The 16,116-nt window shown below is 41.0% G+C and overlaps 1 protein-coding gene across 1 annotated transcript; it reads left to right on the top strand.

The window, feature by feature from the left end:
- The first annotated feature begins 1,424 nt into the window (after positions 1-1,424).
- LOC146175684 (cathepsin E-like) lies at positions 1,425-13,527 on the top strand. Its single transcript, XM_084581180.1, has 8 exons — positions 1,425-1,438; positions 2,510-2,570; positions 4,295-4,412; positions 6,569-6,647; positions 10,006-10,341; positions 11,066-11,213; positions 12,489-12,578; positions 13,357-13,527. Exons 1-8 carry the CDS (start codon positions 1,425-1,427, stop codon positions 13,525-13,527), a joined length of 1,017 nt encoding a protein of 338 aa, XP_084437306.1.
- The last annotated feature ends 2,589 nt before the right edge of the window (positions 13,528-16,116 follow it).

Genomic DNA, 16,116 nt, shown 5'->3' with positions numbered 1-16,116 from the left:
TGGTCGGACGGATCGGTAGAGGGAAAAGAAGAGCAAGGGTTTCATCAGGTCGCTAGACCCGGCCTCTGAAGTCATTCCTCCCATTTTTGCAAGTAATCATTTTTGCCAATTGTTTATCTGTGTTAATCTCACTTGAAAACACAAAAATATGTTTGAATCGATTCCTGCGTTTTTGTTTTCTGTGTACTTTAAAATAAATCAATTTTTTTCTGGGTGCCCGGTCATGCAGGTGTTCATTCAAATGGGATGGCTGATTACTTAGCGAGATTGGTCCTTAATGCGCCGGTGGTATATCCAGTCCCTAATTTTAGTACTTTGACGATTTCGATGTTCAAGAAATTTCAGCAGGCTGGGGGATCTCTTACTGAATATCACGGATTATCAGCATTTATCACATAATTGAAAGGACTCTCCAGCTTGGTTTGCTCTATAGTCTATGTTCGTCCTGCTTCGGAAAATTACGTCCTAAACTTGAAAGTGATTTTTTTTTATATTGTTTCTTTCTGTTGAGTGAAAATACCTTTCACGTATTTCAGTCTAAATAGAGTATTACAGATTAAGACCAGTAAAAAAAAGTTTTAACATTTCTTTTCCTTTTCATTTCCCCGTTCCTAAGATGGGAGCAAGCTTTTTTGTACGTATTGCAAGGCTTAAACCAAAGTATTGTTTGTGATTCCTCGGAGCGATTCATCAGTTTCCCACTGGAAACTGCGTTGTAGAATGCATACGGCTGGAGTTTGACAGGTTCAGCTTTAGAGTTGGGTTTAACTCGAGTTTTTTTTGTATAGGTAGAAGCTTCAGCCGAGAGGTGAAAGTACTCACCTCAGCTGCTCTCTCACGTGGCGGTTGTCTTCTCAACAACAGCGAAACTGGTCTTCTCACGTTTCACTGAAGAGATATAAGAGTTTCGCATGGTTAGCGAGAAAGGAAGCGCTGAAAGCAGTAGGACCAGACACGTGCCCGAGCTGGTGCTCTTGAAGATGCGGTTCTTTTGGTTAATTCTTACCGTTTTATTCGGCTTTAAAGGATGCAGCGCGCGACGAAGAGGGTGAGATTTATGGTTCGGATTTTATTACACGGAATCAATTATGAAAAAATTTGGTGCGCCAATTTATTTCAATTTCGTGCAGCCACTAGTTTAGTATTTAGAAGCAGCTATGCCGCTGATCAGACTCCCAGACGACTTGTGCATACTACTGGAAATAATTTTTGTTTTATTGGAAAAGTCTTTCTGAGTGACATTATATAGATGATGATCTCAGCTATCTATATTATAAAAAGAAATGTTCCATGCAGTGTCGTTTCTGGAATATAAGAATTCATGTGTAGATATAGAAGAATCATGGCTATGGACGAAATGACAGGAATCAAGAATATGTTTCTGCGCTGTTTATATCCCCCCTTTCTGGTTTGCATTGGAGAACATGCAGATTCAGAGGTAAAAAGCACATCACCAGCTCAACCCAAAACGTAACAAATTGTAGCAGGAGACACTTTCCTAAAAGTTGTCTGGCCAGGAATGCGTGTTTCTCTGAAAACAGTTTTTACGGTTCGTACGCGCTAGCTAGTACGGGTCTCCTTCCGTGTCCTAGCCATATTGTGCTGTTTCTTTGAAATTACTCACATTTGACTGCCCACTTCATTGCATATAAGTTTATATGTTAGTTTTTAAGACTAGCAGATTGGTTGACACTTTTACGGAGTTGCAGCCGTTCATCAGAAAAGTAAATAATTTTTTGCTCAGCGCTTTCTACGTGTTTCTAAGTGGTTTGTTGTGAGGTACAAAATGCGTCGCCAGCTTATCCCATTAGCAACTGCAGGGTTATATATCAGTTTATATATGCGAAACAATTAGATTTTGTTAGGACATTAAAGAAAAGTGACCTTTAGAGTGCAACTATGAGCGCATATTTCTGGCTTGAGTGGTGGCGCCACAGGTGTCAGTATAACCGATGAGAAGCTATAAGGTGGCTCATGGGACCATCGCAAAACTCTGATAGGGTGTCCGCGTCTCACCGTTTAAGAGTTGGCGCTAGCCAACCTGTAGGGGAAGGTTAAAGCGCGGCCGCCAGGGGCCCGCCATCGCCCCAATAACACAGAAGTCTTAGAGAGTAGGGTGAATGGCTGCGTTGACATCCTGAGACTTTTTAAATGCTATTGCGTGCAGCACTTAACTACGAAGCCTAAGTTTCATCGGGCAGCCCAGCGAAGCGCCACCGACCGCTTGCCACCTACCCCGGGAAGCAGCTTGTGAAGGCAAAACCAAAACATTTGTATAGTTCGTATTACCAAATGTATTAATTCTCTGGTAATTTTTTTTAGTATTGAGCTGCCCATAATTGCAAATATACATCGTTACCAGTGCCATTCGCGGCGGGATGGGAATGTTCCAAGTGTTCAATACATTAGAAACTATTCCTTTTAGGAATAGGGAAGAAATGCGCGGTGGTAGTTTTGGCGTTCTGAAAAAAGCTATCTTCGTTGTTTTTTTTTTTTTTTTTTTTGGCAGAAATGCTCTCCCAACGCAAGGTTCCAAAACAATCTCTGTGCCGCTGGTAAACCACAAGAATGTAAGTCATTGTCTACTGCAGTGTCGTAAATACTTGGTTGCTAAATGCTCAGAGCGACTTTTCTGACAGTCTTTCATCTTTATCTTCCGTGATTGTCCCGCTGCACTACAGTTGCTTAAGTCATCAAGAATTCAAAAACAGCTCGTCATTGGCTTAAATAAATGCACACTGAGGCCTGCGAGCGCTGGATCAGTGCATTGGGCTACAGTGCTTACTTGTTCACTGCGGCATCACAGGGAATGAATAGGCCAACGCCAATTCATTCCTAGTACCCGAATATTTATCAAGAACAATTCCAATTCCATCTCATGAAGGGTTACAGCAAGACTTGTAGCCACTGAATCATGACGATTGCAGCGCTCTCTGTGGTGTGACCCGGACCATCAATATCGACCTCTACATCGAATAGATTATCACTAACGTCTTTTGAATTCCGCACAATTTGAGCCGATGCCATCGTAACTGCCTGCACCGAATTCGTTTGAATGTGTCGTACACCAAACTACTTCTTACGTAAAATCGCTATAACCAGCAGCCCTCTGTGTTCTACATGTGATGTGTGGGACGATTTCGAACATTTGGTAACCTACTGCCAAAGGTTTATTGCAGATCACAGGACATTGTGTAATAATTTAGCCTTAGTTAAAGACACAGTCTTGCGCCTTGAACCTGTCCTTAGTCCTTGGTGTGATGGGTCTTTGGCTGCGCGAGCTGCAAAGGCCTTAATAACTTTCCTGAAGGACACAGGATTGATATATAGACACCTTTTGAAACTCATCTGTGTCTCATTATGTGTGCGTGAAAGTGTGGGTCACAGATTGTTTGTCATTCATTTTCCCTTCCCCTTCCCTTCTTTAATTGTCACCCTCAACAGGAGTAACATGCTAGGATCAACACCAGGCAGACATCTTCTGCTACTATTAAAATCTCTCTCCTCTCTAGCTGCTCAGAATTCCACAGGTATTCAGGCATTAGGCATTATATGAACGACTAAAAAGTTTATTTATTTATTTATTTAAGATACCCTCTGGCTACAGATGTACGTTACAGAGCGGAGGGGCGCATGCAGGATATATATATATATATATATATATATATATATATATATATATATATATATATATATATAAACAAAATGTCACACAACTTTCCCGATTATCTATTTTATTCCAACAGTTTCGGACGGTGGACCGTCCTTTTTCAAGGTAGAATTGAGAATGTATATATATAAAACAGAAGGTTAACAAAATAAGTGCATAAATCTCTCAAAAACAAAGCACATAATTTGGAAGACGGCATAGGTGTTAAAGATAACACAATATAAAAATATAATAAGCAACGCAGTAAATAATGAAGATAAGCAAATAACCATACAATAAGTTTTAATACTAGGCAAGACAGAAAGTTTGCAGCGCGGAATTAAATAAACTCGAAATACCGCGTTTTCGCTCTCTACAAGTGTAAACTTTGAAAGTCGTAAATTGGTAGCTTGCTGTAAACAACAACATAACGGAGAGGACTAAGCTACAGATATTTTCTAGAGCACTCACTTCGATTTTCGTGCTAAGAGTCCCAAGTATTTGCCTTTCGAACTTTCGGATACATAACGCATAGTTTACTGGTGATTTTATTATCTTCTTAGTGTTATTTTGTTATGACTCTATAGGGGCATGCCGGTATTCCCGTATGCGTACATGCCCTTCCTGTCGCGCTGATTTATCCAGGTTACATACACCGCTGTCCTGAAGGTAGGCACTCCCTATCAGGTCTTTAGTGTCATGCTCGATACTCTGGGGACAACGTGGCTCATCTCCTACTACTGCGACAAAAGCGAGCCTTGCTGTACGTATGGCGAATTTTTCTCGCTTCTCACTCAAAAGCATGACAACTTTAGGTGCAGTTTACGCCGAACCAAAGCAAACAGTTCCTGTACCGACATGGCACTATGTACGCGGAAAGTTATGGATTAAAACCGGGAGAAGGGCACCAAGCCAAATATATCCGAAACGCTCTCATTTATCCGTTGGAAAGAGAGGGAGCAGAAAAAACGTATTAGATTTATAGCCCATAGAAGGATCTCATGGCCAGGTGGTTCAAATATATAATATTAGCTTCCAACTTCCTTCCATCACTGAGCCATCACTGTCTTTTCTTTTTTTTTTCCCCCACTACCTAGCTCATCGAAACCGAATACAAGAGATAGCCTCTCCTGCTTTGATTTAGATACCGCCATCATGATCACGTTTTACCGCTTCCTTTTGTACTGTGCATTTTCGCAAAAACTGTTTTGAAATTAACATTTTTTTTTGTGAATCAAAATTTAAGTACGTATCTTACTACTTCAATTTGACGTTAGTGTTTCATAATGCTCATGAGGAAAGGCGAAGAGTATACAACCTGTAAAGTTCTATTTATGGGTTGTAGAAATGTTACCAAAGTCACTGATTTATGTAGGACGAGATAAAAAAAAAAGACATTCCTATTGTGAAGTGAAAGTGAAAATCATCAGCCTTACATGCGAAGAATACACTGGCACCTACCTGGGAGCTAGGATATAAAGCAAACATTCTGAAACTTCGTCGTGCCCTTCCTGTCGCGTGCGTCTCATGGGTATGATACCCTTTCTTACCACCAGTTAGAATGCTTGAATCTAATATTGAATTGTAGTCTGCTTTCATTTTTAAATTGAAAAAAAAAAAAATAACACGAAACTTCTTGTGCTTTTAATGAATTTTCTCCCGAAGAAATCACCAGATGGCATGAACAAAGTAAGTTCTCCGAGCAGAGATTATTTGCCGCTCGGCCAGCGTAACATATCTGTAATCCTTAAGCCGCATGTGCCATGAACAGTGCTTTATTTGAGTTTAATCGTTACATGAATTTAATGCAGAAATGAACTTGTAATCTGGTGTCTTTCATTCGTTAACTCTTCTGGCCATGCTGGGTTCCTCACAAGCAACCGTAACATTTGCTTTGTGGCGAGGTCCCCTGGTCACGGGAATTTCGATACTTTCTTAATCGATTTGGTCGAAAAGAGGTCGCAATTTTGTATACAGCATATATAGCAGTAGCCGTGTTGTTAGAAAATTTGTTGTGTAACAATTGCTGGATAGTGACGTAGCGTAGCCTCCTTTTGTGCCAAGATTACTCTGTTTGCGCGTTCTTAAGCTACATGGGCTACGAAAGCGAAAAAAGCCTGGTACAAGAGCTTTGCGTGATTTTCGATCAACCGTCGTGTGATTGCTCAATTTTGTGAAGCCTGAAGCAGACACAAAAAAAAGGCACATAAAACAGGCCCTGTAATTCTTTCATGCTGTATTAAAGGGTATGAGAACTAGCCGTTTTGAAAGCCACCTCCAACGTATCGACTACCTTGTCGGCAGTATTCGAGGACTGCCGCTTCTAAGTAGAAAGAAAGGTCAGCACGCCTGCGTATCGTGAAGCGGCTAAGTCAGCGAGCGACGTATTACGCGCCTTTGCTAAACTTATGTACTATTAAAAAGGTAGAACAGTGCTTTTGCATCATGTGTTACGTTAGATAGACAGGATGGGGAAAATATTTGCAAACAACCGAGCATTTTCTGTGCGTGGCACCAAGCAGCGACGTGCGGTATGCCCTGTTTTGAGCACTACCACACCTCTGATAGTCTCCCACGTATTAGTGGCACTATTGAAAGAATAGTGCATTTCAAAACAGCGCAATACACAGAACACATTAATTACAACTTTGTTACGGAGACACAGGTTTGAAAAGAATGGCACTCATCGGGAAATAAACGATTGGAAACAGCCGGAAAATGTTTACAGAGATATTGTTGCGCTTCACAAATTCTATTCAAGCTTTTTTCGTTGCAAAGAGTGAGCCAACATGGTGAATTTCTTAAATGAGTGCTTAGAGATCAGATAAAGCTTATGGATTGGGTGTTTGGTTATTATAAGCAGATCACGTTTGGCACCCTAGGTGGCTTGATGTAATCTTAACTTAATTTCTTTTCCAGATGGACATGAGATGTTTGACTGGACGGAGTCAACCTCATACAACACTACATGGGAGGACGGTGTAGTTGAGTTCGGCAGGTAAAGAAGAGTCGGAAGATTGGCATAAATTAGTCAAGTCCAAAAATCGGCCTAACAAAAGAAGCGCACTCATTATGGCTCAAAGAATATAGCTTAAGTCTGGCTTACGAGATAACGTTGAGGATTTGCTCGAAATGAGCGTCGGTAATCTGCAGACATCATGCGTTAACTTTTCAGGAGTACGCCATTTTAAATTTTTATTAATACCACGTATTGCATCGCCTAATGCAATGTGCAAACCGCATCTCTCAGATGCACAGGCTGCTTGTTCTAGAAACAATTCAATGGATGGCGAGATAATATATTGTTATTTTTTCTCTTATAACTGTTAGGACGCGAGTCTTGCTTACTTCAGTCAGAATTAGTTAAAGCTTTTCACTCTACGCAGCGATAAACGACTAAATGAAGCAGGATGTGCAGTATTGTTTGTAAACTCTCTCGTTTCCTCTTGGTAATCGCCCGCTCAAAGTACAATTGGTGGTGAATTTCAGCTAGGGTCGCTTCTTTCAGGCCAGATGTGCCCTGAGAATAATTGTGGTGTACGCTCGGGGGGGGGGGGGGGGGGGGGGGGGGGCTTGTCTGATTTCTGGTCCCCGTTCATCATGACAATGTAAAAATATCTATTTATGCATTTATAGTCATTTAGTATTTAGTAGGCATTTAGTAGTCAAAGGACGTTACAGGATGGGTGCATAAAATACACCTTTTTATAACAAAAATAAATGTTTCTAGAAAAGAACAACGCAACATACAGCAAAGACAGAAACATGCATAAAAGTCACAGTGTATGCAAGCTGCACTTAAAAGGCTCCTGTTAAGTTTTCAACAGAAGATAGCATGCTCATTCTGGAACAGTAACTGGTAAAGAATTCCACTAAGATATAGTACGGGAGAAAATGAGTAGGCGTATGCATTAATGTGTGATTGGGGAGTGTGGTAATTAAAATCATGCCTTTTTCATAGATTTTTTGTTTCGCGTGAAATTAAATACTTGATTGTGTCAATGTTATAGAAGTTCCTACACACACGCACGCACACACAAAAAAAAAAGTTTCAGCCTTATCGATTTTTTACGATCTGCTAAAAGGGTAACTGTAGTAAATTGATAATTTGTGTGATCGAATCCTAGCATGGAAATTTTAATAATATAAATCCGGCTGGTCGGCGTTGCACATTCTCAAGTCTTTGAATTAAGATGATCGTGAATGGGGTCCCAGAGAGCCCTGGCATATTTATACGTGGGCCTCATTATAGGTTAAGTGGGCTGTTAGTTTAGCAGATTGTGTTGTGAATTTCAGTTTTCGGCTTAAGAATGACTTGGCCTCGATCACTGAATGATTGATACAAGAGCCACGTTTTAGACCGATAAATGACCCATCATTAATTAAGTAGAGTACGAATAAGCAACCGGTGTAGGCAAGGAAAGCAATTCAGGAGTTGCATTTCGTGCTGAAACTTTTTATATTCGTAAACATTTGGAAGGCTGTTCACATCAAGCCCTCACGTATGAGCAGCCACGAAAAACGCGTGTTCTCGCTTTGTCGTCCGGTCGCGCATTGTATTGCGCACTGTGCATTGTATTGCGCATTGTATTGGCTTTGAGTGCTAGGTCCTTTCTGTGCGCTTGTTTGCACAATATCAGCAACAGGTTTGCTGCAACCTTTCGAAGTTAAATTTTGAGTGCCTGTTCAAATTGTTGAGACAATGAAATAAGAAGACACTGCATCAGGCCTGTGCTTATGTAAGGTGAGGAATGGCTTGAAAGTAGTTTTTTCATATGTAAAAGCAAAAAAGAAAGACTAAGCTACGAGTTTAGCGAAGGTTCTTCGGTTGTTCACTGTGCCTTTTTTACCGGCGTCAAAACATATACCGCCGTCAGCCACTTCCTACCGTAGCAAGCCTTGGCGTACAACGGGCCTGCTAACCCCGAAGCTAGCAGAGCGAAAGCAGAGTACGATAAAAAGAAAATAGGCGATAGTCAGTGAAGACAGCTCTTCGTCTCAGACCAGCCTTCGTAATATTCTACAATGTCGAAACGAAACCAGTTGCTCCTCAGACACTACCGTAGTCGCGCTCAGCAGTGTTAGAACTTAAATCAGTTTTCAAACTGTTGCATTTAAAGAACTGGATTGGTCCATTACAATGACGTTTAAAGTCCCGAAGTGATTCAGGGAGTGCTGAATTTTGTATAGAGAGTTTCGGACACTTTCGAACAATTGAGGTTCTTTAGCATCCAGTTACATCGTAAAGCACTAAAGCTCCATGCGTTTCGCGTCCATCTACACGCAGTCACCGTGGCTGGGATAGCACCCAGGTTTTCCGGCTCAGCAGGCGAGTATACATAATATGAGCCACTAAAGCGGGGCCTTTGGAGAACACATTTTCAAAATATCTAATTTTTCAAAAAAGGAAATGACTCTTACTTTCTCTGCTCTCTTATATTCAAACTAGTAGGATAGACTGAATACGCGAATAATGTCTGAATTCGCCTATGGCAGAGGAGCAGTGGCACCCATGCATCAGAGCACGAGGCTTATTGCTGCAGTTGTATATAGTGTGTTCCTAATAATAGCCAGGTACTATTTGGGTAGTTACACGGAAAATAGGAATGGAAGTTGCTGGAAAATCGATACACGAACAAGTACAAAGGCCCCGTTAGTGATGAAAGGCTGTGAATATCTTTTAACATATTGAATCACAAAAACAAAACAAAGCGTGTCATTTCATATGTTCCGCAAACACAATCAGAAAGCAGGGCGTAGACGCAAGGAAAGGCATCACAACACAGCGGCTTGTGTTGTTCGACGTGAAGGGCTGTCGTCAGGATTGAATAATAAAATAAGTCAAGCAGAATGTCAATTCAAGATCCTCAGAATGCCCACAAAGAAACAGACTGGCACAGCTAATAATTTAAAACATCAGTAGTTCCGTCTCGTCTGTCTGTAACTACTTCAAGTCCGCACCTTTCTGGCTTGCTTCTACAGCGGTTCATTACGGCGCGATGTCTGCTGTACAGTTTCAGCTGTGTCAAGGCGCGTTATTCTATTTATAGTCTCCATTCTATACCCTCCATCCTACAGTTCATATTGATATTCAGCGTTTAGCTGAAATGAAAAGAGGAGTTCCTGCAACCAGACAGGAATTAACACAGTTAACGGTCGCTGTAGTGAACTGAGGCAAATATGCTCTCATTCTTCAGAATAAGCAACCGTTAGCAAAATACGTATTCCGCACAGTGACCTTCAGACAATGATACAACTTATATATATTAGAGTCGTTTTTCTTTGGCTAGGTTGATTTTCGGTGCGCCGAATGCTTAGATATATCTACATGTGGTTAACTGGGCACATCTTCGCAGTGGCAACATCACTGGAGTGAAGTCCGTGGACATGCAACAACTAGGAGGCGTGGACATCGGGAAACAGCTTTTCCTTGACGGCATAGGGTTTCATGTGCCGAGTTTCGTTGACGATCCCTTTGACGGCGTTTTCGGGCTGCGTCAGGGCCCGCATTCACCATTGAACGAAATGGCTAATTCTGGAGTAATCGACATGCCATGGCTGGGGCTCTACTTCAGCCGTGAAGAAAATGTTCGAGGGGAAGCCTTGTTCGGAGGTGTCAATCCAAACCACTACCACGGTTCAATTGGCTTTGTAGAAGCATTTGGCGATGCCTTCCAGTTTAACATTGATGGGTACGTATAACACTGCCAAGATGGCCTTCAATCTTTAGAACTGAAAAAAGATACTTTAAACTGAAGTGCACCTTCTCCAGAAAGTGACAATGTGTTCAAATATATACATACAGGAGAAGCAAAATGAATCCAGTAAATATTGTAGCAATCTGCACTCACGATGAAAGTGCGAGGGCTCGTCCTCGATAATTTCATTAAAGATCCTCGTCATCAGTATGCGTGTAAGAAAAATCGACACTACAAAGCACAATAGCATTCAAAGATGAAATAGTTTTTCTTACTGTCTTCGTATTTTCTGGCACGGTTAGACATTTGCAGGTCGTGTTTTGCAATATAACATGTTTCTATAATGTTGGGCGCCTCTATAGTTTGGTTTGTTCCTATATGTTCTTATTAATTTACAAAATGTCAGAATGATTTGATTAATTCATGGGTAGCCTTTATTGATACAAACAGACGTTTTCAAGCGCATGTTTCTTTTGCGAGTTTCAAAAAAAGAGACGCTGTATCTTTAACATGAGGTAAAGAAGCGCCTTTCCATGATTTCCTCCACTGGTCAAAATTGATATATTTAATTTTACTTTGCAAGGGCTGAAGGAAAAAATTGAAAAAAAAAAAAATGTGCTGCGGAGTGAATTACATAAAATGATAGTAACGCCATGACAAATAATATAGTGCTGCTAAGTTGCTCACATTTCGATATGAGAGATAATTCAAAATACAGGTACCAAGTGGGCTTATTGAAGAAAGCCCTGGCCCCTGAAAATTCCCGTGCACGGCTGGCTTTAACTTACCCTTTTATTGGAGGCCCAGCAGGTGATATTCAAGATATCAACCGCTTACTTCGAGGGCGCAAGGTGGAAGGTGGGAAGGTAAGTCACACCAGATCGAAGCAAACGTATATATATATATATATATATATATATATATATATATATATATATATATATATATATATATATATATATATATATATATATATATATATATATATATATATAAAGGCGCATACGGCTATCTCCAATACTAGTTAACGCAACTCATTGCTCATGAATTAGCGACCTTTGCAGTTTAGCCGCTTTATTTCGCATTGCTCTTTAAGCAAATCATGCTACTTCAGAGGATATTTAGTTCCAGTCGACGGATTGTTTTTTCTGGTAGTGCTGGTTTCTTTTAGTGTGGAAATGCCGTTCTAGATTTCTGCGCTAGGAATTCTAAAAAAAGCCTTCTTAGTTGCGCATTTACAACGCTCCGAGAAATATACGTTCCCTTGAATAACCTGAAGCTAGAGTTTCTCCAAATGTCTCTAGATACAGAGGCAGATTAGGCCTGAAAAATGTGTTTTAAATTACTTTGAGAAGCGGTCGAATACAACGCTGAGCGCGTACTTTTTCATTACGCAAAACGTTAAAGTTCTCTAACTAGCAAACATAATTCTGAGAGGCAAAGTTCTGAATATTTCAGCCTGAATTTGAGCAGCTAATAAGCAATGTTACTAAGTTCATCAATACTCTGCATTGCAAGAAATAAAGCAGGTGATCACCTGAATTAAACAGCCGACTTCAAATTGAACGGGAATACGTCCACTGCGTCAACACCAGGAACAATACAGCATTTAAGTCTATGCAGAAACCATAGATCAAGTATATAAGCACATCGTATGCAAAAATAACAGAAAAACCATTTCAACTTAATTTTTAAGCGCCTTTTTTTTTACACGGTATGAAGGAGCACTGAAGAAGTGTAAATGGGGTACGACAAGTGGACTTGAACAGTACCAGTTGTCCGCCTCACCATAGCAATTCACATGCGTCGCTGGTATCTGACCATTGTTTTACCCGACGATTCAAGCGAGGATCTGTTGTGCCAAACTTAAACACCGCTACTCTTTTCCTTATGCACTGACTCAACATGAGGAATACAAGACATTTGTGCCATATACGTAGCGCTGATTGTGCACTTTTTAAAATGGTATTCTCATTGTGAGTTTATGCCTTTTGCCGGAGATTCAAACCCTCTGCAAATTGCATATGCTGTAATGTTACGTGCATGAGAACTAATGCGTCATCGTTTGTGCAATCCTATCAAAGCAACTTCTAAACGGTGTGGTTAAACTTATCTGGACGTTTTCCTGCTTCGTATTTCAGTACGAAGTTAGCTGCCACGTCGACACTTTCATGGTTTTGGAAATTGGGCCTATGTATATCCCCATGGGACCGGGTGACTACATTATCAAGGTACGCCGCATAATTGTGCTGTAAAGTGTTAGGATTGTGCATAAGACCATCTCTACTACAGTGTTCGTTATGCGGATAACAAGTGACAATAAACGAAAGCAATTTTTGTGCAGTGTAAGGCTTGTGAAACGTTGACCTTGCAAGTTGTTTTATTCTTAGAAAATGACGCACTAGATGGTATGAAGGCTCAACAGTGAGAGGGAGATTTTCTTTATGAAAATTATAAATAGCACTAAAAGCTTATGAAATTATGGGAGCATATAATCATGCATCTTTGTAATAAGAAATCCAGATTTCCTTTAACACATCAACGAGTGCATTGAAGTTTATGCCTTAGATTTAATGGGCACTCATAAGAAAAATAAAATCAGAAAAATTGATTCTGCTTTGCATTAACCGATCAGATCGTTTGCTCGTGCCTTTTCTTTGCTACATAATTTAGGCGCTGCCAGCAGTTCTGGGATACCGGACTATACCTATCTCCTCACACAGTTAAAATTCGTAATTAAGCTACTGTACTGGGCACGGATATTTACAGGCACCATCTTTATGAGCAACGAATCTTAACTTCCCAATTGTGCATCTCGTGTGCTACCATTAGTGGAGGCGCATGATTGCTTTAGAAGCAGCTTTCCCCTAAAAACAATATTCAAGGCTTGATACGCACTATTGCCGCCGTGAATGAAAAACAGTCACATATCAGTTAGAAATATCAACTGGAAATATATCTCGCTTCAAAATTCCTGACTGCTGTTTGCACACATGGGCTATTTTTCAGGTGAACGAGCCGGCAGGAACGAGATGCTACAGCGGTTTTATGGAAGCTGGCGAGATGCACAATGCGTCCTGGCACTTGGGGCTTGTCTTCCTGAGACGCGTCTACACCGTGCTTGAGGCACCACTGGAACCGCCTGGTCATGGACGGGTGGGCATGGCGCGCGCACGTTGACCGGTGGAAATATCGCTGTACTATGTACACGAAGAATGACAAGTGGGGATTTGGTTTTGAAGCATGCATCTCAGTTTTGAATAAATTGATCTACTGCACAGCAGTGAATTGGGTGAGTGAGACGTGTTAAACTTTCCGAGTACGTGGCACGTCGACGGGGACGGCTTGCATGTTGGAGGTCGCTGTTAGTACCAACGGTCCAGTCGAGTCAGGAAGGCACTGAGAACATCTGGGTTTGCTGCGGAATATGTATTGAAACATATTGTTTATACGAAGAGCAGAAACTGAAGTTATTTGAGCGCTTTTTAGTCGAGGTGTTTGAAAAAGTATTCGCTTTACAGGAGGACCTACAGCGAGACAATGTATAGCAATTGTAATGTTACGGGAAAATGTTTGGCCATTGCTTCACAACAATTAAACCTTCAGAACAATAAGCACAGTCTTTATCAAGATTATTCAACTCACGGAGTTTGTTTCATAACTCTGTAACGGGGTTACGGAAACCAATTCTGGAATTTCAAAGCTTCAGAATGATGAGGACGAGGTTTGTCGTCACTGGCACAATTGCGATCTGTGATTTTCAACGAGCATAATTATGGCGTTACAGGAAAACTTCTTGAACTCTATATTTATAACAAAGAATGTACCAGAGCTCTATGCTTGAATATCTGCTGGTTCCTAGACAGAAACAATGAAAAGTATGCGCCCACAAAGACATCTTTCATGGTATGTGGTTTTTTTTAAAGAATAAAGCAGGAGAGAACAAATATTCATCGAGCAGTCCACCATGCTAATGGTTATTATCAAATTTGAAAATTGCAGCAAAATGCCACAATGCTCTGCAATAATGAACTGAAGTTCATTTTACTTTCATATTTCGCTTCAGGTGCCCCACACGTTCTAAGTAGCTATATTCCTCTATTGCTTCCGAGTAATCGCATTGTCTCGTAAACCGTTCAATTCTTCCTGGAGAATGGAACAGAGATTTAAGTTTTGCTCTATAGCCTTAAGTCTCGTATCACACAATAACTGGCGTCTGAGGGGCCGTCGTTCTTGCTATTCAAAAATCCAGATTGTTTTCAATGGGTCATGAAGTCAGAGCCAGAAGCCCTCTCGCGGGAATTTCTTTCATTTGGTTGGGAGCCACTGGTTGGAATTCTGCGAAAACATGCCTGCGAATTTCAAGAGCATGCCAAGAGCGGTGAGGCATGTGGTTCGTTGATGACCGGGCCCCGCCACTGGGTCCATATCACAGCCATATCGCAGAGTGGTGCATTAAGTGAGCAGAAATGCTATTGCAGACCTGAGGACAAGCTACCCTGTGAGTTCCGTGACTGGCTGCTTTCTGCATTGAAATGACTATAATGAAAAGGCAAACGAATTTCTGCGCCAATCGATCGTTGCAATTAAAAACGATGTCATTCAAGCAACAGACAGTGATAGAGCCAATATAAATATTATCCAAGTCCAGTGCCGCTTCTCTTAATGTGAAATCACTACATCAGGAGGTTTAACCGGCTTACACACTCGGCGCGTCTCTTGTCCTTGAAACGACCTGGTTACCATATCTTAGGAGAGCTGCTGAACACAGAGGCGGAAAATATCTATCGGAGCGGAACGGATTCAAATCCCATAATTCCTCGTAGGCGCCCAATACGAAACTTTGTAGTTATCTTCGCAACCGGCTATCCCACGTGTTAAGATGCAAAGCACTCTCGCGCTTCTTTTTGCCCATCGTCATCTGCATCAACTTCAGTTTGTGTGAAATTTTTTTAATATGTTCTACCCGGTTTGACGATGGTATTATTCTACATTTCTTTATTTGATTGGAAGCAAGTCACCGCTCTTCCAGGATTATACACTATGCTAGAGCTCATGATATATTCCCGGGATAGGGTGTGCAGTTTTCCCAGCACTGCTCTTCAACCCATTTGCAGTCATCTGATGCTGACAAGCTCCTTGCTCCTTTTACACGGCATCTAAGGCTTTTCTTGTTTCATTCATTTGAGCAATGAACACAGAGCATTGCAATAGTCGGACCCTTCTACTTGAAGGAGGAGGAGGAGGAAAGGCAGAGAGGTTAACCCCTAAAAGAAACCAGTTTGCTACCGAGCACTGGGGGAAAGGGGTGAGTGGATATAAAAGTTGTACTTGAAAAATTGTGCAATTGCTGGCCGCTGAAAGCCAAACTGCTTGGTTGTAAAGGAAGCCTAAACGATAAAAATGAAAAACAAAAAACACAAATAAAACAGATTTAAGCGGCAGCTCCGATACTCTTTTCACTTTTTTGATTTATTGATTGAAACACATTCATCGGTGTCCCCTGTCTTAGATACCATAAACCTTTTGTCAAAATTCTGCGCAGAACTATTTTTACAAAGAAAAAACAGCAAATCTACAGTAAAATTGGTTTGATGGACAGAAACGCCCTTGCGGTTGACATTCGACGAAGGTACTCGCAGTATTGCAAGAACACTCGCACGCGGACAGAATTGCGGAAATACGGAGTGTAAATAACGGCGCAGTTATGAAAATGACTGAGATTACGTTATTTATTTATTGATTACGAAAATTCATTGAAAGCTTTTA

This window comes from Amblyomma maculatum, chromosome 10 (genome assembly GCF_055883805.1).
Source record: "Amblyomma maculatum isolate TAMU_Amacu chromosome 10, ASM5588380v1, whole genome shotgun sequence".
NCBI lineage: Eukaryota > Metazoa > Arthropoda > Arachnida > Ixodida > Ixodidae > Amblyomma > Amblyomma maculatum.
Note: the sequence above shows the minus strand (reverse complement) of the source record. Positions and strands in the feature narration are given on the sequence as shown.